The sequence below is a fragment of the Branchiostoma floridae genome, chromosome 5 (genome assembly GCF_000003815.2).
Source record: "Branchiostoma floridae strain S238N-H82 chromosome 5, Bfl_VNyyK, whole genome shotgun sequence".
Lineage (NCBI taxonomy): Eukaryota > Metazoa > Chordata > Leptocardii > Amphioxiformes > Branchiostomatidae > Branchiostoma > Branchiostoma floridae.
In genome coordinates, this window is record NC_049983.1 from 20852130 (window position 1) to 20880090 (window position 27961).

The 27961-nt window shown below is 43.5% G+C and overlaps 2 protein-coding genes across 2 annotated transcripts; one reads left to right on the top strand and one right to left on the bottom strand.

Moving 5' to 3' along the window:
- The first annotated feature begins 347 nt into the window (after positions 1-347).
- On the top strand, positions 348-23692 carry LOC118415982 (dystroglycan-like). Its single transcript, XM_035820980.1, has 4 exons — positions 348-539; positions 9159-9657; positions 19604-21488; positions 21798-23692. Exons 2-4 carry the CDS (start codon positions 9202-9204, stop codon positions 22268-22270), a joined length of 2814 nt encoding a protein of 937 aa, XP_035676873.1. The 5' UTR covers positions 348-539; positions 9159-9201; the 3' UTR covers positions 22271-23692.
- Positions 23009-27944, bottom strand: LOC118415993 (choline monooxygenase, chloroplastic-like). Its single transcript, XM_035821008.1, has 4 exons — positions 27549-27944; positions 26226-26335; positions 25804-26097; positions 23009-25576 (listed from the first exon to the last, which is right to left on the bottom strand). The coding sequence occupies exons 1-4, from the start codon at positions 27707-27709 to the stop codon at positions 24888-24890; spliced, it is 1254 nt and encodes a 417-aa protein (XP_035676901.1). The 5' UTR covers positions 27710-27944; the 3' UTR covers positions 23009-24887.
- Positions 27945-27961: the final 17 nt, after the last annotated feature.

Consider the following 27961-nt stretch of genomic DNA (forward strand, 5'->3'; position numbering starts at 1 on the left):
GCATATTTCCATACAAGCCTTTTCAGTTGTTTCACAAGTCTGTATGTGGGCCAGGTATCCTGACATTTTCAGCATGCTTGGATACACAGGGGAATGTTATCTTGACCAAACGTACTAACAAGGTATGCTGACTTTTGGCTGTCTAATGTCACACTTGGACTGAGGCCTAATCCATTCATGTTTGCACAGTTCTGCCCGTCCAATATCAGCTTGCAAAGATACCTGTTTGTAACATGGACATGTCGATGTTGGCTACAAAGAACCAAAGAAGAACTAATTTCTAGTTGCAAGTGATGGAGAAGCATGTGGAGATTCCTCAGGTTTGGTTGCCATGTTTGCTGACTCCCAGGTGCTTGTTGCCACCCCTGTGAGGCACTGGTGTTTGGATTGTCCCTCTGCCTGTTGGTTCTTGTTGATTGTGGTAAACACAAACCATCTGGCCCACAGTCTCCCCCAGCTCGCAGCAGTGTCTGCCTCCTGCCAAGTCCAGCCAGGATCAGCCCCTGCAGCAAAAAAACTGGGACCCTGAGAACGGAAAGGTGATGCCAGAGTTCAAGTGGAAGATTTGAGATTACTGGGTGCATCCTTTCAGAAAGCTGCAAGCTGGTTGAATAAGGTCCTTATGTGTGGTACTGTATTGGGGCTATGTTTATTTATCTGGCATGCTGCTGTGTGTGGGACATGCAAATGTCCCCCTGCATGTTTGAGGAGGCGGCAGGGTCAGAGGGGGCAGTACTGTGCTGGCTTTGCTCTTCTAGCCAAAATCTGGCTTAGATTTTGTTGCTAGGAGGGTCCTAATCCTGTGGTAGCAGAACAGCCTTGGGCATACTGTAGATCTAGGTAGGTCTGACAAGGCAAAGGGGGTCCTGCCCCTTTAGAATGTTTTATTTGTCACACGCTCCCAGCATTGAGTGAAGAATGCAGGATTAGCTGCAGCCTCCCTCCTGATAAGCAATGGTTGGCTCCACATGTTGGTAATTAATCATTTGGAACAAACCACTAACTGTTATAGGGAGACCAAAGTCTTTTGTGTTTTTTTTTTTTTACTACTACTCCTTTGATATCACTTGATTGTGATAGAAAAGCATTGTCAGTATAAAAGTTTTGAAATCACACAACATCAAAAGGGGTTTTTCTTGCACATTTCCATTTCTGAGGACCACTTGTCCAACCCATTGTGATGGTTAATGACTCTCCCCCTAAATCCAAGATGGATGCTGTTGACATTTGTTGGACCATCAGCCTAGCTGTAGCCTCAGCTGTTCCTGGGGTAAGCGGTCTCTCTTCCTTCCCTTTGTAAACATAAGAATACCTCTATTCTATTTGCACTTCGAGCCTCTTGTATTTCTCCATCTCTGGTTTGCCCCTGGGTTCAACAGCTTCCTTTGATCATATAAATCATTGCTTTGCAGCAGGGAGGAGGCTGCAGCAGAAGAGAACCACCAGAAAGCTTCCGGCACCGATGAAAGCCATACTGTCACGTTCTGCAGATTTCTTTTGACATGTTGTGATGGTTTAGTTTATGATGTATGTTGCAGTGTTATGGTGCAGCACATTGTACAATTAATTTGTACCGTAAAGAGAACATTAATCTTCGATCCACAGCACACTTTGGCCAGGCAATCTCAGACAATCAGCTCCTGGGGTATTGATCAACTGACCCTGTATTCTGACACCTTCTAAGAAGCCGTATTTATCATCTGTGCCTGCTGCAGTTATTTTGTTTAGTTTATTTGATGCTGCTGACAAGTGGGGTGGCTGGCTGCCTTCAAACATGTTCATGCTATCCTTTGTTAGGAAATGTACACATCAACCCAGGGGTTTTAATGTCTTGTACTATTAATGTCAGGCTACATAATGGACCACAGTCCTTAAAAGTGCTACTGGTCCTTTTTGTTAGTGAATTTCAGTGCAGTTTCAAGGGCATAAAGTCCTTTGACTTTGTGAGAAGCAGAATGTGTGGGAAATAGAGCAGATAATTTGATGTCAGTTTTACACCCATGGCTAAAGCTCTTGTGTATTTAGGCACCCAGACATTCTTGTGTTCTCACATACCTGTACTATGGTTGCAGTTCCCAGGGAGTTCTTTCTTTCAGGGGTTTTGTCCATAGATAATAACTGTGCCCTAGAGCTTGGTCTTATTCCCTTGAAACAAGGCAGCTGAAGGCCCCTAATCTGTTCAAAGGTCGTTATTTTGTCACTAATTGGTTGGGGAAAAGCTGATATATTTGTTTTTAATAATAATAATTTTATGACAAATTGTGACCCAGTCATCTAGGCACCAATCTCATTGTGAATTCTGGTACTTCATGACTGTCATGCGTGAGTTGATAATAAAACTGCCTGCCTGCGGTATTCTCTTAAGAGGAATGAAAGATGTTGATTTTCATCCCTTTTACCAAGTCAGTATAATCTTAAACCTATCCTGTATTTGAAGCATGGTAGATAAAGCTTCTATATAAATAAGGACCAAAAGCTCTAAATGCCCCTTTAATTAGTTTCTAGATCCAACTGTTGTATTGGTAGGAATGGTAGCAGATAAACCTTGATGGTTGTAAAGCATGTTTTCTTTTTCCATAATGGCTAGGCTTACTGCATGGTTAGTAGTGCGGAAGAGTGCTGGATAATGGAATTTACCTTAAATGTTTACCTAACGTAATGGTATTGCCATTTGGTTTATGGCTGTACCTGTGGAGGAGTAGACCCTATTCGTTCTGCTGTGATTTCACTGGAAGTTTGAACAGCTTGGTGGTAAAATCTCCAGCCAGGGCCCCCACAGGAAGGGGGTAGAAAACCCTCAGAGTTCCTAGATTTATATCAGAAAATTGAATTGGGTTGAAAGGCTTAGGTGAAAGGGGAGCGGAAAGCCTTTCTTCAAGACCTTCTCCAGTGGAGAGCTTGGATGTCTTTGAGAGGAAATCCATATGTACATGAGTCTGACATGAGCCTGCCTGGTACATGCTGGGAATGTGTATGTTGCTGTTGATGGTATTATGCAGCAGTGGGCAGGATCACAGGCAGGAGGCTGGTAATCACACTAGTCCTATTGGTTCCACTGGTCTCATTACCGACCTCTTATGGAGATAGCTTGCTGTGGACAGGGATAATGGACTTGGTCAGGTGTTCAAGGAGATAAGGATACACTCACAGCACCATACTGATTATCATTCCAGGAATGATAATCAGTATGGTGCTGTGAGTGTGATTCTGACAAAAAAAGATGCAGTGATGTTTCTTCGATGAAGGTTAGACATTGACAGTGAAATTTGATTGCCAGAAGATGCTGTACATAAGCTAAATGGCAGAGTAATAGCGATGAATCTTGTGTTTTGACAAATAACTGTGAAAGCAGCTTTGACAGAGGTGGCTATTATTTTAAACCACACAACCCTCCACAGGTGGGCATGAATTGTTCATATAGGAAGGTTCCATGGGGACTGACTAGACAGATGATGTCTGGTAAGCACCTGAGCTTCCAGCAGATCCCAAGTCCCTTTGGGTGTGTCTGTCTAATACTTGCAGTCTGACATCCAGGTATATGGCAGCAGAATGTGTTGTTGAACAGCCAGGACCTCAAGGAAAGTGCTGTTATCATAAAGTAGATAGTGCTTTTCAATTCAAAGAGACATTCCATTTCTCTCTGAGAAGTCAAAACATTGACTAGACATGGTCACAGTGTGTTGCATATTTGCTGATACAGACAAACGCCAGTGAAAAGTTATGAAGCAACTTCAGAAGGTATATGCGTGACAGTGTGAATCTTGGCTCCTAGTTAGAATGTTTTTCATATTGTTTTGTCTACATGATGGAGTTAACAGTTTTCTCAGTATGTAAAGGAATACAAACTGTTATCCCAGATGCTGTACATCCTTCATCAGATGACTTGACGACAGGTCCATCATCTCCCCATCCTGTATGTGTAGAGTTTACCACCTTTCCTGTAGGTCCTCCTGTTGACAATGTTTGAAGTTTTCTTTTTGTGTTTTTTTAGTTATATTCTATGTCATTACAAAAGGACACCATTTTCTTCTGGAAGAAAATCGGTATTTTAAACTGGTATAACAGACCATGGACTCCCCATACAGCTTTGAAATGATTAATTACCTTAGGGCTACCTGAGTTTCTTTAACAACACACCTTTGTCCTAGCTGGCATGCCAGGTTAGCATGTAGGGTAAGGTTTAAGATCTGTTTGGGCATCCCAGCGGTTGTGCCACTTTCTCCATGGCAGAATCCCCCAAGTGCTGGGAGCAGACTGCTGTCTCCTGTTCCAACAACAGGGTGCCTGTGCCCTCCCCTCACCTGCCAGCAGGTCTGGCGCCTGACCACTCCCCAGAGGACAGCCATCATCTCTCAATTACAGGTGTAGAGTAGAGAGCACAATGCGTTGACTCTGAAATGGTCCCAGTACATGGTGTCTCAGGTGGCAATGTGAGCAAGTGCAATGTATGCTTTTTAAGCTACCAGTTTCTTTACTTTTCTTAGTCATGCTACTGTTTGCCTCAGAGAGGAATGATATCCAACTACAAAAAAAATAACTCAGTTGATTGTTTCATACTCGTATGCATAGTAAACAAGGAAATATTATTAGGGGTCTTGTATAAGGTTTTACATCGCTAGTTTGTATTGGTGTATCAAACCTCTTGGAAGGGAGTTGTTTTCTTTACAGTAATGAGAACCAATTACTTTACCATTGCAAACACATTTTCCAGACCATTTAGCTGGCTGTATAGAAATCCTGGTATGGTTCAAGAAATCCTGTTCCTGTTTGCAAAGCTTTCCTTTGTCTCCATTTTTTCCACTTTTGCTAATCTTCCTGTAGTGGATTCCAAGCTGCATGATTAGTCAATACCCCAAGGGAGGTAGTATTATTCTCACAATTGTCATATCTTCAGACACACTTGTAACACTAATCCTTCCTTTTCCTTGTCATGGCAATTGAGATGCCACTATTTTCGTCTGTCAGTTTTGCGAGCTCGGCAGTAGGGATGCTCTTCTCAGGGGAGGGATTCACAGACTGATGAATACCTGTAAACTCCTGAAAGAAAATATATGGAGTTTTGTCTTATCAGGCCTCACCAGTTGTCAAGCAGTTTGTATTCCAACTTGAAAGTATTGCTCACTAGAAAAGTACCGGAATATGTTTTTTTCTGGGTACATTTCCATGTACATTTGTATTCAATGGATATTTATGGTAGGAATATCTGGCATAGTTTGATGCTTCTCTATCACTGCAAAATTGCTGCAATAGACTGTAAAGTAGTGCAACACAGCCTGAAGACTATCTCAATATATCAAAAGAGTATTGAAAAGGGGAAATAGTATTGGAAAGAAGTAGTCATTCTTATGCAAATAACTTTCTAATCATGTTGGTAATCCGAGAACTTCACTTCATTTATGTCTGAAAATCTCAGATTACTTGCATGACTGAAACTTGTTCCTAATTTCCTATGGTTTCTTAGGATCTCCTGTGTGTTCATGGAGACCTATTGTTCATCAGACACAGCTGACTGGGGAGGGGAACCAGGGTAAGGCAGGCAGCCACAATGGAATGTTACTGAAAGATTGATTGGAATGTATCAGCCACAGATTGAAGATTTCAGAGGTTTAATAAGTCAGCGAACCTACTGGGATTTACAAAAAAACTGCATTGATTTGTCAGCGATGACAGATTTCCTCAAGACTTCATAAAGAAGCCATTGTTCTGATGTTTTCTGCAGATGAATTATGATTTTTTTTTTCGTCTTCCTTCCGTCTTGCTTTGTTAGATCTATTGGTGAAAAGAAATACTGAATGTGCGCTTGGTGTGTAAAGAATTTCCTGCCATTCTTCACTTGGCAAATTGGCCTGGTAGTCCTTACAACAAAGATTTGCAAAAAAAAGTTCATATTTTGTTTTGTATTGAGGAAGGTCCACTGAACAGAAATCTGTGCAGGCATCATAAGTCCACAGCCTCCGGTTCGTTGAGTCTCCTTCTACATCTTTCTTTTAGGAAGAGCTATGGAATTAGATAGGCAGGTTGTTTTGATTGAGTGGAGTGTAGATATGTAGGTTGTATTGATTTTCTGCAGAGTGTGTGTAGAGAGATAGGCACTCATCATCCTGAAGCTAGGTTGAGCTGGCTTCCAGGACTTCATGACTAGCCCTGAGGGAGTTGGCTTCACAAGCTGGGCAGTCCCTTCCTGATGAGAGCCTGTGTAGGGTGGATGTAATTGGGTCTCACAGTCAGCATTTGTTTTTACAAGGCTGACCTCTAACACACACAGGAGGATTCTCACTTGCACAAAAACCTCATCAGAATATTGCAAGAGTTGTCTTATTTTTCCTGCGGATTAATTGCGACTCCTGAAACTGTTGTGTCTACTTGAAACGTGAGACCTCCTGGTTAAGATGAGTTAATGTTATTAGGCTGGGCTTTGTCTCTGTGCAATTAGTTTCTTGGCCACAGGACAGATGTAGTATGGGCCTTGTTTCTGACAGCTGAGATAGGCTTGGCTTGGTGTTTCACCTGAAGCACCAGGCGTCTAGACATGGCCAGTTGTTTCACATCACCCACAGGTATTACTGGGCTCCAGTTGCAGGGTCGGGAGGTGTTGATGTTCATGTCTGTATTTTGGGAAATGATGTCAGTGCCAGCAACATGTACTTGTTCTCAAGTTGACCATACAAGACGTGAAGTATGCCTGATGCTGATAGGAATGATTGAAGTTGACAAGAAAGCAAAACAATGAATAATTCACCACTGATACTTTGATTTTTTTTACCAAGTCTTCTCGTACATTAGTACTTCTAGGAGAGTAGATATTTTCATTCAGACCAATGATGAAAAAAGGAAATGTAAAAACTTCATAAAATCAGTGAACATGGCATAAAGTTAGTTTTTTTTTTTTTAATGCTGCTGTTGAAAATAAGAATATGGTCAGTCCCTTCCCTTCCAGGGGCTGTGTTCTCTCAGGCCAGTCTATAAAAGTTGTGGACCTCTCTCCACAGGAGGGCCTCTTTTGCAAGTAATTGCTACAAAGCACAGTTACTGATAGACACCAGATGGGCATGGGCCCAAGATTTGGGGTAACCCTTTCTTCCACTTATGTAATGGACTATTCCAGTCTCAAACATGCTTCTTCCACTGGAACTGATGCTTTGGAAGATACAACTTTTCAATAGGGACATTACTTTACAATAGCTAGACCCTTAGCTGAATGAAACATCTATCTACCTCAACAAATTATTTCAGATTGCCCATATTGATAACAAACCAAATGCTGTAACAACAAATAGTAATCAGTCATATAGCCTCTTTTTTATCAAGATGACCATCTCTTAAAAACATTAGAAAAGCAAACAATGTGCAAATCAGTGGCTCATTATCATAATAATGGTGCCTTGCATCCTGCCCACCCCTGTGAGCCTTGGTGGTCTGTTCCTTATCAGTCAGTAATATAATCTGCAGAGAGCAGGCAGGACCTTGCTGTAAGAGGACAGTATTTAGACATTCTGGCAAATATTTAGGTAAGTTCCATGTGTTTATAAGACTTAAAGGGACAAGGTTTTACAGTTCTCTGTTCTGTGTTGCAGCTTTGTTACTGTATGGAGTCCAGTTAGTAATTCACCATTTTCTGTTTGCTAGAAGGGGTTGCGTGCAAGGAGTAGGTAGGACACGGCATGGCATGGATTTGATGGAAAGAAGCTGATTTTTATGTAGTTGCTGCCACATTCCATGTGTATTCCATGGAAGTAGAAAGTTGGAATCTGCTTTTTACCATGTCTGCACAGAGTTTGCTGCTTCAGAAAGAGAATGTTGTCTAGACTTGGGATTTCCTTGGCCTTCACAAAGTGCCTCGTTAGCGTTCGATTGTTTCCAACTCCAAGGTTTCTTCAAGTCTTTCATCTTGCACTGTGATACGCATAGGAACGGGCTAATTGTACCTGAACAAAGAATCTACTATCAGAAAAACCTTTTAACTTGGACCTCCATAAGAGTGAAGGAACTGAACCATAGTTGCAAGCTCTGGAGATTATGGGAAAGGGATAGTTTTTGTCTAAGTCTCTGCTAGGAGACCAAGGGGTTGGGGTTGATGTCAAATACTTGAGAAGATATTTTACAGCTGTTTTCCTCTTGATACTTTTGTTTCCAGACAGAATGAGTGAGCATAACCCAGTGATATGTTTGTTTGGATAATGGCGACTCTTGAAAGATTTCTACACTGTTTGTTCTAAGGCTTCAGAAATATGATAAGACAGTAACAGATAGTACCCATCCTGTAGCCTGTGTAATAGTTACCAGGATGTTGCCAATTTTAGTACATCTTTCTGGTCATCTTTTGTTTTGATCCTATGCCTTCGAATCTAGGTAGTTGAATCTACATATGGTCCATATCAAGAAGGAATTTTTACAGCAGGACTTGTTGCAGTATCAAGTCCAAACATGGTGTCCAGATGCCCTTGATTTGTGGAAGACAACAGAGCGTCCAACTGGGGTTGCTTTTTGAACCAACAACTGCCTGTGCAAAAATCAACATATCATCTAATTCTTTTCTTTCCAATTTATTTGGTCCATTAAGTATCCATTGTTTCAAGTGTGAACATGCATAAAGCATGTTTGTTCCAATGGGCCCCATTTTGTGAAATTTCACACATTAAATCAGTGGGGGGTTGGAGGAAGATACTGCTTGATGTGGGGTGACAGCTGTTCATGCAAGTTCATGCAGCTTATCTGGTCCTCATCTGTAGCAGGCAAAGATGAGAGAGAAAAGGCTGCCAGCCTCTTTTTGGTATAACAAGAAAAATACATATCTTTAACAACTTTTATTATGAGCACTATCTTACTGAGCATCTTATTTAGCTGTAGATTTGAAACAAAGCATCAAGACACTGATGTGTGAAGTAAATTTACTTTCAACCCTGACCTCATGCTGGTGGAGTAGTGTTTATTTCGGTAGTAAAGCTGCTTCCCATTACTGGTTACCCCTGCTACAGGGATGCTTATCCTGCCAGGATTAGGAGATTTAGGTTGTTTGTTAAAAGGTTGCGAGATTGCTAATTTTTTTATTTAAGTGTATCCTGTCAATGTTCTTTGTTCCATTATTGTATTCTGCTTGATTGTTAGATTTAATCAGGTGTAATCAACAAGGCTGACCCTCTGTTTTTCTTTCATTTCAGACTTGATTGTGGTAGAGTGACCTCCTGGGAAGGTCCTGCCAAGATGACAGCATCAGCCAACCAGCAGCTGGCCTGCAAGTCACATGACTCCCAGCACCAACCACAGGAGTGCTGCCACCCTCAGAACTTGGACAGTGCAAAACAGAGCAGCATGGCAGTGCTATGGCCAAGCCTTCTCGTAGACCTTTTCTGTACATATTCCCCTAGAAGACGAGGCTCGATATCCGAGTCCAGATTGACGTACACAGGGACTCTGTTAGCAGTGCTAGTGGTGTGCTTGCTGAATTTTTCTGCAGTGGGTGCTTCTAAACACGAATCCAATGATGTCATCACGTGGCTCGAAACGTACCCAGTCTCCCCCGTAACAGATGCCACAGTGAAGAGCAATGTTCCAGTGTCTGTGCTGTGGGGTGTCCCAGACCTCAACGTGGTTGTCGGAAGGTTGTTGCAGTTTACCATACCTCCAGATGCCTTCAAAGGCGACATTGCAAAGTACAAGGTACGTACAAGTGTCATACCTGATGTATTACCCCTGTATAAAACTTATGTGATAATGTCGTCATTATTTGATGGCTTACAGGTAAGTAGGGGTCCAGAAGTGTTCTTCTTTTTGGTTGTATTATCATTTTTCTGATGGATGTCACTGCTTTCCCCTAAAAAAGGCTAGAGTAGTAACATAACATGTTTGAAAAAGCTAGCTTTCAACATATATTTGAAACACCAGATGTTACAAACGTAAATAAAGGAAGCTGGTAAGTGGATACAGGCACTGGGAGGGCCACATGAAGGCCATAAAGGTGGTAAAATGCTCATAACATGCACGACAAGTTTCCTAGCACCACGCTTGAATACTGATGTGAGAATTAGTCCTCATGCCCTGATTGCCACCTCTTGAGCACGGTTGTTGAAGGGCACACAAAGGTGGTGGAACAAAATGCATACTTATTGGGGAAATCTCTGGGGTTTGTCGGAAAACTGGAGGTTGAAGCATCATAAAAATTCAGGAGTAGGAGGATGGGCTGTGCATTCAGGAGAGCAGATAATGATTTCCACTGAGGGGTGCCTTCAACAAGCAGGGTTTGGGTGTAATTGGGGTGTCCATGTTTTGGTCTGGCCATGTTAATCACATTAAATTTAGCACTTTCTAAAGAGGGAGGAAAGCTCAACTCCAGCAAGTTAAAAGTTCCAAGCAGGTCATATATATAAAATGTACCAACATTTTGCAGCACATCTTGTTTATAGACTAGTATATTTTAGTTCTTCTGACATTTCCTTTGTGTCCATCACAAATTTTCAACTAATATGAACTTTTAAGAAATTGCTTATATTCAGTTCATGGTAAACCAACAGGATGAAGTTGATTTGATATGACAAGCAGCAAGGATGATGAGTTGTGATTGTTGAATTTTTTAAAGTATAGCAGCAGTTCAGTTATCAAACACATTCAATCTGTGAACAATCTGAGAATAATGTTTGTCAACCACAAAAGTCATTTGTCAAGTACACTTCATTAATCTGCCCAGTCGACTTGTCCCCACTTCCTTGCAGACTTCCTCTGTAGTGAATAACTTCCTGTTTAATGCAATCAAAGTAGGGTGTGAGTATGCAAACAGGAACATAATTTGACCCCCTGGAGGTTATCTGATTGGCAAGTTTGTGTCAAAACCAATAGAAAAGTACTGCCAATGGTGAAAATTGTAACATTTGCATAAGAGAAAATCCAATGATGGAAAGAAAAACGAGCTTGAGCAGCTTTCAGCGTTGATGCAACAAGAATTTTCAAAGTTGAGAAGCAAAGTCATAAAACTACCATTCTGTGTTGACATAAAACCGTACATGAGATGCTTTAGAAAGAGAAGAAAGCTCTTTCAAATCAGCCATACATGATACACAGATAAGCTGCAAGATGTAAGACCCAAGGACTAAAATGGTAAAAGAATCTTTTCAGGTACAATTTCCTGACCTTGCCACACGGTTCTGTATAAGCCAGTGCCACATCGTTTCTAACACCAGAGTTCATTAAAGTATGCCCCATGGCTTATGTAGCCCATTTCAGCCACCATTACAGCCATTTGCCACCTTGAAGCCCATACCAATCAACAGTAATCACATCAGCAGGAGGGGGCAATGAACTCATCTTTTCACACCTTCTTTTATCTGGGCTTTTACCAGGTATTGGGAAATACAAATTGCTAGGATTTGAAACAATCAGAATGCCTGTTAGCCTGGCTGTAGCTAGTTTTCATCTTCTATCTCATCTTCTGTTTTGGAAGCTTGCCTGTTCTATAATCATATTTCAGTGGAATTATAACATGATTTGATGTCTGTATAGAGTGTTCATCTTATCCCTAGTGCCCATTATTCCCCTCAGGTATCACGTTGGTCCTGTTGTAAGTCACTGTTACAGTTTGGCTGTCTGCCATGGAACATCCTTCCCAGTTTCCTGATCAGCCCTTATTCAGTTGTAATGACCACATTTGTGATGTTAGGTCGAGCCGCTTACATCTGAATCCTTTCTCCTGAATGCCAAATTGCTGATTCTGGGCCGACCTTTGGCTGGAGAATCCATGAAGGATGAATTTGATTGCTGTCTGTCAAGCCCCCCAGTTTCTCTGGGCCAAGAAACAGCTTTTAATATTCTGTCTTCATCCTTGGACGTATATGTAATGGAATAATTATGTCTCCAAAATGGCCTTTGTAAATGTCTTGCCATAGTTCTGGCGTACATAGGAATAAGAATTGCCAGGATGGATATATCTGTGCCAAGTCTGGCAAAAAGCTGCTGACAACTGTCATGGATTACAGGTGATGGAATGGAAGAGCTGACTGAATAATTCCTGATGCATATTTGACTACAGCATCCTGTGCCCTTGATCTGTCTGATTTTTGCCAAGTGTGGTTACTTCCCAGGACTGTATGGAGGCACTTGACTGATCCTGTGTAGCAGGGTAAATTATAATAAGTTGACAAAGATTTTGGCAGCTTGCCATGTTTAATTCAGATGATCTACTGAAGCCCCATCCTGATCGAAAAGACTTTGGACAAATTTGTAGCACGCATCTCCTTCCACTAGTTCCAGCGCATTTCTTCTCTGTTCTTGTAATTTCATTACTTAGTGAAATCAAACAAGATTTCCTTCCATTTCTAAGATGCTTTCTGTTGAATGGTCCTGTTGGGAAGTCATCTTTGATTGTATTGTTTGATAAATAGCAGGTTACTTGAGTTTCATGAAGTCTTCAGTGTATTTTTCAAAGATAACATGTTGCTCCACAGACAGTGGAGACTTGTTATTGTATTTGTATTTGTCTGGTGACTCAGTGATGACCCAGCAAAGATGGCATTCACCTGCAGCTGATCTTCATTACTTAAACCTGCCTGTGACAACCTTACACTCACCAGACATTCATCTTATAAGTTATAGTGAGAAGGAAAGCAGGAGGGATGGGAGGTGGAGATAGTCCCTCCTGCTGGTGTGAGATAACCACTACAGCACCTATAACTAACTTGAAATGGCAGTTATATTAAGTGAAGTATATGGGTAAAGTTTGATAAGCTTTGGAGAAACTGTAAGTTACAGTCATGTGCATGGAATTGCCCTGGTGGTATTTTCTGTTTCGCATCCATTATAGCAAACCCATGTGAAACGGCTGGTAGAGAATTGTTTAATCAGTGATGTAAGGATGGGGATGCTGGAGGAAAGGCCTGGTTTATGGAGATCTGTGGGAACATAAAACCATCTTAATGTCTAGTAAAGAGCCCTGATTGGAGAGTACCTGCCAAAGCAACAATGCAAGATCCATTGCAGATATGCTCGTCCTTGTGTGGTGCCCCTCATAGTAAGACATTAACTGATCCCACTCAGTAGACCGAAGAGGACAAATTGTCTTCCTGACAGTTTGTTTGGCACTAGGGTGGGATGGTAGGAGTTTCACACGGTTGTCACGTCCTCGCTGGTGTGGCATGAAGATGAGTTCTGTTTCCTTTAGTCCTTTATCTCAGGCTTGCAAAAATGCATCATATCATCGTCCATGATATCATTATCATTCATGTAACAGTGGCTTGTAAATTTGCCAGCTTTAGCTTTAGCTTTATATTACTAATATTAAATAATGTCGTAATTTTTGCCAGATGGAATCTGGATGTTTGATTCCATCAAGAAACAGTTTATAGCTGTTGATGTCATTTTAATAGCATCAAAAGTGGCAAGTCATTAATTTTCCATGTTACTTGGAATATTAAGCAAGCAAAATGAGATTCCAATCTAATTTTGGAGACAATTTGGAGAGTATTTGTGTTAATTTCCACTGGTGTTGCAACACAGCACAAGCATATCTTAGAGGTAATTCTGTTAGCGTGAATTATAGTATAGAATTGCCATCAGTGCAGACACGGATAATAGGAGTGTCACCCTGGAATCAAAATGACCCTTTGAAGCTCCCTAACAAAGTCATTTGAAATAGAAAATTGCTTCCTCATCCCTGAGCTGCAACAGATAAGGACATAAATTTGAGGGGCATAAATTTGAGAGAATAGCCCAACTGCTCCTTTAGAAGTAGAACTTCCTAGCGAAAATGACGAAGATATATGCAGGTTGACCTGTCTCTTGCAACTTGAGTTGCATGATTTATTTGTAGCTTGCTTAGCTTGACAGCCTGTAAGTGTGTGTGAGGCAAAATTGTATGACTCATGTAGAAACAAGTGCATTATCCATCTGAACAGACCCTGAGAAAGCCTTAGAAATTGTGAAGTTCAAACATAGAGACATTGAAATGTAGCTTCTAAAATGTTGAAAGGATAAGTGTCTTCTCAAGCTCCGTTGAACAATTGTCTTGATGGGCCTTTCCTTCTTGCCATGATTTACATTGACAACACTCCTGCAAGAGCATTCCCCATACTCAAACAAGAGATGGCAGGCAATTTACAAGAAACAGCTGTGCAGAGCTTTCATTAAATCAGCCATCATCCAGCTTTGACCTTAGGTTGGAATACGCTGTCAGTCACAGCCTGGCACAAGGGATCATGTTTCTTATGTACAATGACATTAAACATTATTGGAAGCAGAAAAGACTTCTATCCAGACAAAGTGGCTAGGATCAGCCATAATGTTGATATAGAATAAGGTACTTTCCTCACTATTCTTGGTTACAGATATGTGAGATATTCCAGCTCTGCACAAGCTATGTCAGCAGGTCAAATACTGATCTTGAAACTGGATGTGGGAGGACATGTCCCAGTAGACTTGTCCTGGGGTTTAATCTTTCCTGAGACCTCATCGCCTAATGCACAAGGCTGCCCAAGCTATGCCCAGGTCTGCCAGAGATAGTTGAGATTAACGGTCCCAGGATTCAGTCTACTGCTGGCAAGAGGAAGGCTAAACTCATCAAAAGTCAAGTTCTACTTTTCAAACTTCATTCAACTTCAACCAAAATGAAGGATTTCGGTAGAAACGTTCTAAGATATGCAAATAAGATGTTGTTGGGAAGTAGTAACCCTGGCAACTGTCACTTATAATGTCAAACACAATCTCATAACTCAACATCAACTGAGTTGTCTGTAACTGCATTATGCTAGAACCAGATGTGCTTGTAACTGCCAACCCATCCAGACCTTTATCAGGCAATTGTAGTAATCTCTCTTTTCTAAACAGTGGCAAACAACACAGAGCGGATATTGCCGAATGTCTGGCCAGTAGCCAGCTTCAGGAAAGGTTGTGGTGTGAAATTACCATTGGCAATCACTTGGAAATGGCAATACCAGACAGCAAGGTTCAAGAAACCTATACTGCTGTTGCAACAGTGTTCCCTGTGGTGGGGCAGGGAAGGGGCCAGCCCTAAGGTTTTCATTCCAGACTTTACTCTTGTTTTCCCAGTAGAAATCACAGCCTTGTAGTCATGCCAACTTGGGTGGAGATAATCTTTCCAGGAGCAGTTGGTTTATACTAGCGGCAGTTGGGGGCGCATATAAGAATGTCTGCTGGCACAAACAGAGTGTAGGGAAGATAACAAAGAGTCTGTTGGAAGGTGTGCTTCCATGATAATCTGGAGGTTGTTATTCTTATGTTATTGTTGCTTCAAGGGTTTCTGGAACATGCTGGAATTTGTGTCAGTCACTGTTGATGTGTCTAGTGTGTAGACAAGGGCATGCTAGATAGTGAAGAGAAGAAGCCTCTTCCACAAAGTTCAGGCTTTAAAAGAAAATCTAGCTTACATTTTACATAGAGGGTGGGTGGGAATATTACTGATGAATGTTCCTGTCATGTTGTGAGTCCATTTCCTAGCTAGTCAGCCTCCCACACACACACTCACCTCTGCTGTATCACTGGGAGTGGTCAGGGAACTGGACCCTCTCCACAGTCAGCATGGCATTGGAGGAACAGCCCTCATCTGGGAGAAATGTTATCAGACTCGACAGGAAGTTGGATACTTGTAATGCACTATCCAACACAGAGTAGTATTACTTGGGGAATGGCTATCTGAGAAATCTTTTTCACATAGCCATGCCTAAAGAGAAACCTAATAGTTATCAACATTGAACAAATCCACTTGTCCTCTTCCAGTTGACGTATGGAAACCTCTACTCTCTCGCCAGTGAAAGGTTGATCTACAGTAGACATGCAGGGTCAAAAGAAATAAACAGTGCCTAATCCTCTCTACTCTTGTTTCAGCCATGCTATCTGGGTACCAAGTCCATGCACTGTGTGTCATGTTACAAACTCTATCCTATTAAGTTGCTCTGCAGAGTAGGCTCGGTAGATTTAGATGATAAATTTATGAACAGAAAATCCAAGTGAGTAATACCATACATCTGAAGGTCGATAATTTTGTTAACTGTAAAGGCAGAACATCTTCTGAAGCCTAGCCAAGGGAAGGGGCAGGATGTTGTTCTTTGCTGATGCCCTTGTCTTTTGATGACTTTCCACTGTTTCATGTAGACAACACAGATCCTGGGCAGTGTCAGAGCAGAAAGATAGCCAGCACCATCTGAAATAGATGCAGATGAAACAATGAAACTCAATTCATCATACAGAATGTAGACAAACATGTCCATCAGGAACACAGGCCTCAGCTGGGGATGGTTTTGACCTGATTAGATAAGCAAACAGACATCTGGCAAAAAGTGAGGATAAAAGATGGACCCCAGAAAGCAAGTATGCACTTATCAAACATGATTATCATGTCCAATCATCATGGGAGGCATGATGCTGAAAGGTTTTAGCTGGGAGATATTTGAGTCATGTCAGCTGTGTTTCTGATGTGTTATAACATTGCTGTATGGGGTTATGGGTGATTCAGAATAGACCAGGAAGTTCTGCATGTCGGGAGCTCTCAGATCTTTGCGCCCACCCTTTAAATATCCCTGGATGTAGTCTGTGTCAGAACATAGCTATGTGTTCCATCATGTGGGGGACCTGGACAGACACCTGCTCCATATCACTGGGTATCAGTAAGGTGTCCCTGTGAAGGGTTCCATGTACCCAGCAGGAAGGATTCACTGGAGAGCCAACAGACACCAGATAGCAAACCACTTCTGCTGTGGTTCTGCATTGGTAGCCAGGCTGGTAGCGCCCTCTTGCAGAGAACTAAATATTGCAGGCTTGCTGACTTTAGACAAAATCATGGATAGTCTTCTGGGAACTTGCAGGCACATTTGTTATCAATAAAGCAGCAAGACCTTGATCTGCCCTATAAGTCACACACCCAAGAAGTGATTGAAGTCCATAGTTAGAGTTCCCAAGATATTTGTGCTGGTAAAACAGAATTATAGTGTGTACAGTAGGGATTCAGGTTAATATGCCATACACATCACAGAAGGTAATTACTAGCCCTACTTTTCAGACACATGTTTACAGAAGGTCTCAGAGTCTGTGTTGACACACCCTTGCTGTGGCCCAAACCTCCAGCAACCCCTGAAAATTACCCAGACTCCTCTCCTGGCCTCTGAACACAGCCCGTTCCCTCAGGGGTGTATGGGATGTTGCACACCATCCTTGGAATACCAAAGTGGGACATGAAGGGGGAGTACTAGAAGGTTCACCAGTCTTGCAGGAAATTAGCCCAGGTGTATAATTGGACTGCTCCATCCCAGCAAATTGCAGGGCAGGGTCTTGTGTCCAGCTGTGTTGGAGGATAAGGGTGTCTAATCTTGCTGGTGATGTGGGGTACACATCTTTTTTAAAGATGAGCTGACCTAGAAAAAATCTAGACATTAAATGGTAGAAGTTAGAAAAAGTTGTTGTGCAGATTCTGAATTTTTGTAGTTGACATGATTCAAAGGGAGATACTTTCAAAGTGCCATGGATGGCAGGTAATTTATCTCTTTGCAGTGATCAAAAGACAGCGGCAAAGCTGTTTTATGTTGTATCCTTGTCCAGAAATTGGGGAACAAAGCATTGACCATGGGAAAGCCTTTCACTTCCACCAGTGGCAAGGAAGGATGAGACATGGTCTCTGGGAGGATGACAGTGACTGATACAGCAGACAGCTGATGCTGACCCCAAAGCAACAGGCATGGCTTCTGGGCAGGCATGATTGTTAACGGGTGACTCCTATGACCCCTGCTTTTACACTGGCCAACCTTCATCAGCCCCTGTCCCAGTTGAATCCATAGAACCAGGAAAGCGAAGCAGTATTGATCAGAGTTCCCCCAAATCACTGCCATCCCAGGAAACCAGACTCCTCATCTCCTGGGTAGTTATGGCAGGGAGGGTGAAATATACGTCAATTAACCTACATTTGTATAGATATCCTATAATCAATTGCCGTGGATATTCCGAAATTGCTTTTGTTGGACCTTCCAAGTATGTAGTATGGTTTTTCCTATGGGCAAACTGGGTAAAAGAAAAAGTGAACACCATTAAATGTAAGGTGTGATGCTGATAACCCAATAGACTAGTTAAAGGTCATTAGGTGGACAATTGGGTTGCTTTGTTAGTGTTTTTCTGTAAGAAAATCTGCAGAAATGTTAGACTAAGATATTTTTAGAATAGAAGTGGTTGTAAAATGAATTTTGTAATTACAGAAATTGGGCCAGTCCAAAAAATTCACCAATGATTTACTGTTCGCTGCCTTACCTGCAGTAATCGGCAATAACTTGTGGTTTTTTAGAAAGTCTGTATCAGACTTTTATTTAGACATCTATTAATCAGTGTGAGGAACAGAATATTGATTCCCTGGAAATGTCAGAAGAGCCAATTAATGCAAGAGTCGGACACAGAAAGAATGTGAAAATATTTGGTGTGCAGAAAGGGCACCTTGAAAAGCAGGGCGACCTTGGCAGCTGTAATGAACCCCATCCATCATGTACAGAACCAAACATATCCTGAAGGGCAGATAGGGTTAGCATTACCCTGAAATATTCTGACCATCTAGGGATGACTGATATTGTATGATGATGGAATAAGTCAACTTTTCTGTAGAGATGCAACTCTTATAGGCCCCTGGCCCATGATAACCCACTTTTGTATTAGGACCAGATTAGAAATCACAGTCAGGCAGTCATAATATTCCATCACCATTCCAATAACCTTGAAACATGGCTTAAAAAATTACCCTTGGTGGCCGATTCTCCCCCATCAGAGCCTCAACTGATGTCCCAGCCTTGGGCTGTGTCAGCTGCTCGCTGACCTGTCCTGACCTTAGACCTTGCCTGGTGACACTCTTGCCAAATCAAACCTAACCCTCCAGAACCTATGTCATACCTGCCAGGGCTTCTGACATCACTTGGTGCCATCTACATTCCTGATAAGTTTACCATGTCAAATACGGAGACGTATCATACAATGAAAAAGTTCCATTCTCTGCATGAACTGCTGGTAGATATCAGATGAGTTGTGCTCCGATCATCAGTATTCTCTGTAGAACGTCATATGATGAAAGTCTGAAGGACTCAGTGTTGTGAAGTAAGAACCTGGGAATGTTGATACCCTGTTCAGTCTGGCAGAGTGGGTTCTTATTAAGCCAGGCATGATAGGATTCCCCCAAATCCCCATGTTGCTCTCTGCAGCACACATCTCAGATTTACTAGCCTCTGCGCACTTGAGACACAATTTCAAGTTGATCCCTAAAGAATGAGATACAATGAAATCCCATCCTGCTGGGTAGCTTTCCAGATTGCTCAGCTTATGTCTACAATACAGTCGTAATAAAGGTATTTAAGAACAATAATGTGCTCATGTACTGGCCGTAGAAAAGTGATGACGCATAAGAATATGAATGATGAATGCTCCATAAGGAAGCTCTTCTTTGCCCGTAGACCAAATTGGTGGATAGGAAATATGAACACCATAATGTGGTGAAAGATAGTGAAATAGCTAAGAGGCTAACTGGAATACTTGAAAGGTCCTGTATGTCAATTGAGTTAATATTTCCCTGTTGTTTCATCATACAATGCCATGCCAGAAGTTCTGACCATACTAACCGAGACTCCCTCCCTCCCCTGCCCTACAGGTGTCTGCAGCTGGTGGTGGCAAGCTTCCCTCCTGGGTCCAGTGGGTCGGGGAGGACCGCACCCTCATCTGCACCCCATCCGAGAGCGATGTCGGACTTCTCTACATCACCGTCACCGCCATCGGCAAGCCCAACAACACCTCTGACCCACCATCCCAGGCCAGCGACGTGTTCTCCATCAACGTGGTGCCGGAGACAGCGCCAGAGTCCACGGCTGCTCCCGCGCTGGTGTCTTACCTTGGTAACGTGGAGAACAGTGTGGTATGTCTTCCAGGAGAGCCCTTCACCATGGTTACCGTGATCGTGGATGCCGACCCCGACAAGTTGTACCCTAAGGACAAGCTGAAGCTGCTGTCTGGCATGAAGGCCCACATGAAGGTACCCCTGGACTTTCTCAAGCTGCTGCCGATGGGAAACAAACGTATCCTGGATGCTTCCGCATTCATGGCAGGCCCCGGAAATGTCAAGCAGGCCAAAACAGAGGGAATGCTGCTGTCCTGGACTGTGGGGTGTGGTAGTGACACCAGCAACCTGAGGGGTGTGAATCGTGTGGAGGAAACTGCAAAAAGCGGGGAAATGGCTCGCGACCTGGGCTACGATGTGATTGGCTGGCACGTGACCAGCCCTAAACCGCACCTGAGCAAGCGTATGAAGCGCCAGCTGCAGCTGCGACCCACTCCTACGCCTGTGCCGGTCATCCCAGTAATCCCAGAGGTGCCGGAGAGCAGCGCCATCCCGCCAACACGGGTGATCCCCACACAGGCCTCTCCCATCTTCACCGTAGGGAGGACGGCCACCCTGGAGCCCACCCCTGCTCCATCTAAGGTCGTGCCAACGGACACAAAGGTGTCCCTTACTGCATCTCCAAAGGGAACCAGGACCAAGCCTACGATGTCTGCCAGCATGATGCAGACTCCGACCATGCTGCCACCAAGGCCAACCAGGATCGACATTGTCACCAGCACTGTGGCGCCCAGCAGGTCGGAGCTGGTCACCCCAACACCAGTCTTCACCGTCCCAGTCACACCCACACAGGTCACACAGCCTGTTACAACACCAGACAAAACGTCAGAGAGGACAACAACTCCCAAGACGACGAAACCAGAAGAAACAACAACGCCCAAGAAAGAAACAACTCCAGAAAAAGAAACAACTCCAGAAGCTCCCACCTTCCCCAAAACTCCTCAGGTCCCCACAGAACCCAACACTCCACCAGAACTTATCAACCACATCGACCGTGTTACCGTGTACCAGGGAGAGGTTCTGCGCTTCACGATTCCCATGGATACCTTCTTCGATGTGGAGGATGGCAACACCAGGAAGCTCAAGCTGGTCTTCATGAACATCGATGGACTCATCATGCCCAAGAACTCCTGGGTTCGCTTCAACGACACCAGCCAGGAGCTGTATGGTCTGCCGATGGGAGAGCATGTGGGTACAGGGGAGTATCTGATGGCTGCTTTAGACAGTGCAGGTGCAGTAGCCAGAGATGCCTTCGAGATCCAAGTTCTGCCTCGTACCAAGCAATTCAACCACAAGTTCAGCGTCAGGATCGACTACGACTTCGATAAATTTAAGTACGACGTCAACAAGCAGCTGCTCTTGATGGAGAAGCTAGCCAAACTTTATGGAGAAAGTGACACCAGCTCCATCACTGTGCAGGAGTTCAAAGCTGGGTCTGTCATCTACTCCTGGAGCAACAACACCCTTCCGTATTACCCCTGCCCCTCTGAGGAGATCACACAGCTCAGGGCTAAGTTGATGAAAAATGGAGAGATCAACCCAGAGCTTATTGAGGCCCTGAAGCCAGAGTTCATCGTGACGAAGGTCTCCGTGGCTCCTGCTGGGCCCTGTGATAAGGGATACGGAACTGACAAACCAATAGGTATGAATCTTTATATCCAGAAATATGAAGAGAACAGAATTGTGGGGCAGACGCTCAGTCAGACAGTTGTTGTCCCACTAAACATACCAACATTCTCTACTTTGTTGAAAAAAAATGCATATATACAGTTCAATGCCACATTTGTTTGATGCAGCAGCTAGAGAGTATTCATTTGTTTACACTACATGTGGTTAGATAATCTTGCAGTTGTTAATGTAAGAACTGATGATTGATTGATCCTACCACTCAGAATATTATCACCTTGCTGACCACAACTGTTCTCAAATGTCCTTATTTTTTGTGTTGCAGGTCCATCTATTGACGAGAGTAACAGTCGTGTGACCAGCGATGATGACAAGTGGCTCCACATCGTGCTGCCGGCGGTGATCTGTGCAGCCATCCTCCTGCTGCTCGGCCTCATCATCTTCCTGCTGTACCGCCGCCGCAGGAAGGGCAAGCTGTCCAAGGAGGACAAGCACACCTTTGTCAACAAGGGCATCCCCATCATCTTTGCTGACGAGCTGGAGGACACCAAACCCACCACCTCGTCCACACCGGTCATCATGAAGGACGAGAAGCCCCCGCTGCCTCCCCCAGAGTACCCCAAGGTGCCCCTCCCCGACATGCCTCCGGGCGTCGACCCTCCCCACACCCCTGACGACGAGTTCTCCACCCCGCCCTACCAGCCGCCACCCCCCTTCAGCACCCCCCAGGGCAGCAGGGGAACCAGACCGGTCATCGCACCCCCCTACCGCTCACCCCCTCCCTACGTCCCCCCGTAATACTAGGGGTCTGTACAGCCAATCCTCACTAGTGTCCAACACGTGTGAACTAACTACCTATTTGCCATCACACAGTGGACAGGTTTAAGTCAGTATTTTGTCAGTTTGATGGTAGTACAAGTGCCAACATTAGACCATGATGTAGCCAACAAATGTAAAAAAAATCTGTAGTATTTGCTCATGATTCCTAAGTACTAATCAATTCCAGTCTGCAGCAGGTGCCATATATTTATTTATTGTACAAACCTTATTATACCGCCAGGCCTAGTCGTAATCCTTTATTAACCAAGAAGCTACATGTAGTAGAATGTACAGCCAGGCCACGTGTCCACAGTATGTGCAACGTCATCGTAAGAGCAGGTCCTAGAGATGACTGACTGTGAGAGTTGCATAGATAATTCTGGTCCAGACAGCCTAGCGTGATTATGTAGTTCTTCTGACTTGATTTCGTATTGGTGCTGATTTATTTTGTGAAAACCTGTCAGAAAACTGAAAATCCCACTGTTAGTGATGTCGTGACCACTTGTGAACTTGGTTACTGAATTCACTGTAACACCCAGGGTCTTGTGTGGAGTATAATACTCCTAATTGCCAAATGTACAAGATATTTGTTCATATCAAAGGAAGACAGAAGCGACAAAAGGATCAGTCCCAAAACCAGTTGATTCGGAGTTGTGAGTTTATTGAGATAGTGAAATTTGTATCTAAATCTAGAGGCTTGTGTCAGTCAAGTTTTTGAAAATACTGATTACACCTTTAGCATATTTTGTTCTGACCAAAGAAGGGTACCGTATATTTTAAAGAGCATGTTGCCACTTGTTACTTCTCACTACCTTTTAGATTTTTTGATAATGTATTATATTCTAAAATCTATATTGTATTGTTTAGTTAATCAGTTCTTGTTATTATTTTTAACCTCTTATGATAAACTTTTCAATTAATCCATCACAGTGGAGTTAGAAAACTTCCTGTGTCAAGTGAAGATAAATTTTGAGTATTATAGATTTTCTTGATATTTTCGTACAAGGATATGCTGTGTTCCCTCACTGACTAACAAGAAGTGGTGACCCTCTGTTGCCCAGTCAGTGAGGGGAGACATGCTGTACTTTTTCTGCAATTTATTCTGGTTAACATTTGTGCACGTACAGAACCACTTGTAAGATTGAAGATTAAACTAGAACATCAATCTGTATGAAGTGATGTAGTAGCACGTTAATCTGATAGGGGGAGCTGTTTATACTGTATTCTAATGCAAAGAAGACTGTGTTGTAGCTGGGATGTTTTTGTCCCACGTAGTGATGATTTGAGACTACTTGGGTCCAGTAGGTAGACACCTGTAACTCCCCCATCAGCACCTGATCAGCCATATTATAATGTCTGTAGGTCCAACCTGTTCCAATAAACCATTTGTACAACATGTAATAAAGTGTGGTGTGTTATTTATGGTAGGCCATACCATCATAATTTTATTGATGACCTCATCCGCAGGAGACCTCGAAAGTATTGCATGAGGGTAAAAAAGAAAAAAAATTCTAGCTATAACAAAATACTGCTTAATCACAGGACTTAACACCCAGTCCATTTTTTCGCAGGCTTGGTTTGTCTTATGTTAACTTATGATAAGGCAGTAAGAGACAGTCATGAATGATGAGACCATTTCAATCATGTTTTATTGCGATTATTGTTTAAAAGAGAGGAATGAGGACGCTGTGGCACCATGCACTAAATGTGTCCCCTTACCCCAGAGGGCAAGTAGAGAATTCTGATTGGACAGGGGTGCTATTGAGTGACATGTGGCCACATTGTTTAGAACAAGCAACAATCAATGTCATCCATTAAATTACTGTAAATGCATTTAATTTTGCGGTACTGGGAAAAAGGACTTTTCACGGTGGTTTTGAGTTCGCGGTAGCACCACGCACTGTAGTCTCTTACTGCCTGGAAAGATGTTCAAGGTGGTTTTAGATTTGCTGTGAATTGGCCACCGCGAAAACCGCAAACTAATATTAAACTACCGCAAAAGTTTCTGCATTTACAGTAAGTGGTTGTGTGCTTCTGGTCTTGTGAATCTCATGTCCATCGCATTAAGCATGCGTGTTAGTCCCTGCCAACATGAACTATAGCAGATCAAGTTTTTTGGTGAATCACAATCAGCTTTGTTTTTATCAATTCCTTGATATCACAATGTAAATTTCACATCTACATATTACTGAAACAATTAGTAAATGCAAGAAGTGTATGTACAAATGAAGTACCAAGTCTTTTTTAACCTTGGTAGTACATACCAGGACCCAGTCTGCCCAATGAAATCTAATGGGTCCTGTGTAGTACTTGCGCCCTCTAGTGATCTCTTTGTAAACTGCAGTTCACGTAAATTTTCATGCTAATATCCAATAGATTTGGGGCAGTAACAGTTACATCATAAGCTGGTATATATGAAAAATGTACAGCACAATCTTTCCTGAATTTTTCTGATTATTAGTATGCATTGTGCTTTTGTAGAACTGACAGAACCACATTAAATGATGTCTTTTGTCTGTAGCGTACATGATAACCTGAACTGGCCATCTTTGGTGGACGATACAATTTGAAGTCCTGAGCATACTAGTACATCTTCTCAGAACATGCAGGGTACGGCAATTCCATTCGCCTGTTCGTTTGTGCGAACGCCTTGTTTCAAATCCGACGCCAGTTTCAGGTGGAAGGCGTGGTCCGCCATCTCCACACGTGGCGCATACCTGCCGACGTCATAAGCAGACGACTTGAGGCCTTTCTGAACGCGCTCACAGATGAAGGTGTCCTCCTGTTGGACTTGATCGCTCTCTCTCAAGCTCGTCTGCACAAACTCCTGCAGTTCCGTCTCTCCCATCGTCTGTGCGAAGTCTTCGGCGAGCCAGTAGTCGTAGATGACTTCTGTTGTGTTGTGAGTCAGCGGCAGAGCGATGTTAGTGTCCAGCCAAGGCCCGTACCTGTTGATCATCAGGTTGGGATAAACACAGCCGTAGATCGACGTCTTCCCGATGCGCTGTCTCGTCATGGACTGGTCGTCCTCCCCGCTGCCGGAGCACGTCTGCACAGAGAACAGGTCCTGCACCTCCGTGCGGTACGTGTCGATGCTCAGGTTGGACGCCAGGTTCCTGTGCAGGTACTCCACGTGGTACCCTCCGTCCAGGTAGTTGTCCAGCACCACCTTCCAGTTACAGTTGACGTGGTACCGGCGGCGTTCCACGAACCGGAGCCCGGAGGTGAAGCCGAGCTCATCCAGCTGCGCTTTCAAGGACATCACTTGGGTCTCAAAGTCAGTCCCTGTATAAGAATAACAACACAGGTGAGGGAATTCGTGAAAAGATAGACAGTGTAATGAAGAACACGTACGTGCCAGAGAGCTGCAAATATAAACTTAAAAGTTTTAAAGGTCTCTCTCTCTCTCGGCTTTTCTTCGCTGACGAAGATCGTATTGGGGTTATAATTAGATAGACGAACAAAAGGACATGCGACGTCATCAACCGTCCGAATTGTTAATGACGGAATACCATTTTCCTGTCCGTCCGGACGCACAAGGACGAGTGGGCCCCACGCCTTCACTGCCATCGGCTTCAGTCCAAAGTTTCTGGCGGAGAAGTTCTGGATCCCGCGTAGTCGCATGGCCTTGGTGAGTCTGCCGTCCAGCCCGTAGGTCCAGCCGTGGTAGCAGCAGGTGAATGCGTCGGCCGTGCCCTCGTCCTCCCCCGCCAGGATGGCGGCATGGTGTCGGCACACGTTAAAGAACCCGCGGAGGATGTTGGACTTGTCTCTCACCACAAGGAAAGGTTCGTCCCCGACAACCCCTGAAAAAGTATCGAAGTGACGGTCATTAGAAATGATGAATAAACCGCGTGCAGTATAGAAGCCTAGTTATTACGTCTAAAGTAATGTGCGTTATGATATGAAATAATCTTGAAGTTCATGTAGTCACCTGTAAAGTATTGTCCCGGTGAGGCTACCTGGTCTGTTCTGCCTACAGCAACCCAGTTCCACTTGAAAACGGTCCTCTTCTCGAGTCCATAGATCGCAGGGTCTGTGAACCTGTAGTCAGAGGACATGGACATATTTAGTCCTACTGGACAGTAGGCTATTGCCATCGGCGGGCGTCGTTCCAAACTGATGGCGCAATGATTCTCCGGGCTACATTGGAGATTCTCTTGGATCAATCCCAATGTTACTATGGCTCCCTTCTCTTGTCAAGAGGCCAATGATTCTGAACGTATATTTCATAGCAACAACAACAACAACAGAAAGACCGTCGCACCATGAACTTCCACTCATCGATAGTGTAAACTTCAAAGTCTTTCAAATAGCATGTCCCTTTTGTAGTCGTTTTCACCAAGAAGCTTTCATCAACTCTGTTTAGCTATGTATGTGTTGTGAACATTGCAAAATTTACAGAAGGCTTCCGCACACGCAGTACAGGTGCACAGAATTAAGTGCCTACCGCTTCCCAATATAGCCTTCTTTTAATCATTAACCGCCGACATGTCGTTGTTTATTGCTGTCACCAGTTTAAGGTACATCTGACAGATTTGGTTGCTGAACGTTTAAACCGTGTAACTGTCCATGTCAGTGACATCAAGGTCGAAGCGCTGTTGATCAAGCAACCAGGCCTGATAGGTACGGTGTGTCCGAGGGGTGTATTACGGTTTGAACTCTGTTTGACTCTTTTCAATGTTGACCCGGAGGCGAAGCCTGGTGACAGCTAAGTGTGTTTTATGAGGGCATCAGGCCAGGGGGTGGATGTTTTTCTGTTCTTTTGGTACGTCTTGGGTACATCATTTTGCCGCTTGAAACTTTAAATTCGAGGCAAAAAGAAACGTATATATTTCAATCTTGGTGTTAAAACCACAGGGAAAGGTGAGTATAAGGTGAGTAGAAAATTTGAACGCATATTAGGCCATTGCAGGACAGCATGGGCAGTGAACTGTAAACTGGCAAATGACATGATAAAGGCTTTGGCGTAAGAGGCGATAGCACAGACATAGACCACGAATAAAACAATTGACCATTGCTTTTAACTGTCATTCAACGTATTAAGTTGTACATGCATATGGTTGTGTATGTCACATCATGTGACACCTCAGCACCTGAGCTTCTAACATGTGATTGTTTAAGCGGGAACTGCTTAATATATAGAACTGACAGGTGTTGCGAAGTACATTATAACATTAAGCAGCCTAAAGGTGTACCTTCTAGGCTGTGACAAGTACTAGTTTTGCTTTCTCTGTCCATCTTTAGCATTACCTACCAACTTGAAGGGGGAGTTGTCGCACGTTCGACGGGGGTCTCTGTGCAAAACTTCTGAACTTCCTCGGCGACGTAAGCGTCGGTGGTCGACGGAGCCACAACCGAGCTGCGGAAACGTCTTCCCGCGAGTCGACAAGACACCAGAACGGTTTTTCTAAACATGACGCCGTTTCTTATTGCCACGACGTCACCAGCTGTAGGCACCAACACTGCTTATAAACAGACTGCCAACTCGGGTCCAACTGTTCAAGTCAATCTCGCGGTAAAGCGCGTGATTACCCATCGGTTTCGTCATTGTGTACTTTGGAGCAGGGCCTTCGGCTTCTCTCGTCTGGAATGGACGATGCTGTAATACCGACTGCGTGCCGTATGATAGTTTATCTTCCATCTCATGACACATGCAGAGGAGAAGTA

Excerpts from the sequence above, each read along its gene's own strand:
- LOC118415982 (XM_035820980.1), top strand. The coding sequence starts at position 9,202 with ATGACAGCATCAGCCAACCAGCAGCTGGCCTGCAAGTCACATGACTCC. Across the intron at positions 9,658-19,603 it reads GCGACATTGCAAAGTACAAG|GTGTCTGCAGCTGGTGGTGG; the intron begins GTACGTACAAGT and ends CCTGCCCTACAG. Across the intron at positions 21,489-21,797 it reads CGGAACTGACAAACCAATAG|GTCCATCTATTGACGAGAGT; the intron begins GTATGAATCTTT and ends TTTGTGTTGCAG.
- LOC118415993 (XM_035821008.1), bottom strand. The coding sequence starts at position 27,709 with ATGTTTAGAAAAACCGTTCTGGTGTCTTGTCGACTCGCGGGAAGACGT. Across the intron at positions 26,336-27,548 it reads ACAACTCCCCCTTCAAGTTG|GTTCACAGACCCTGCGATCT; the intron begins GTAGGTAATGCT and ends CTCTGACTACAG. Across the intron at positions 25,577-25,803 it reads TCCGGACGGACAGGAAAATG|GGACTGACTTTGAGACCCAA; the intron begins GTATTCCGTCAT and ends ATTCTTATACAG.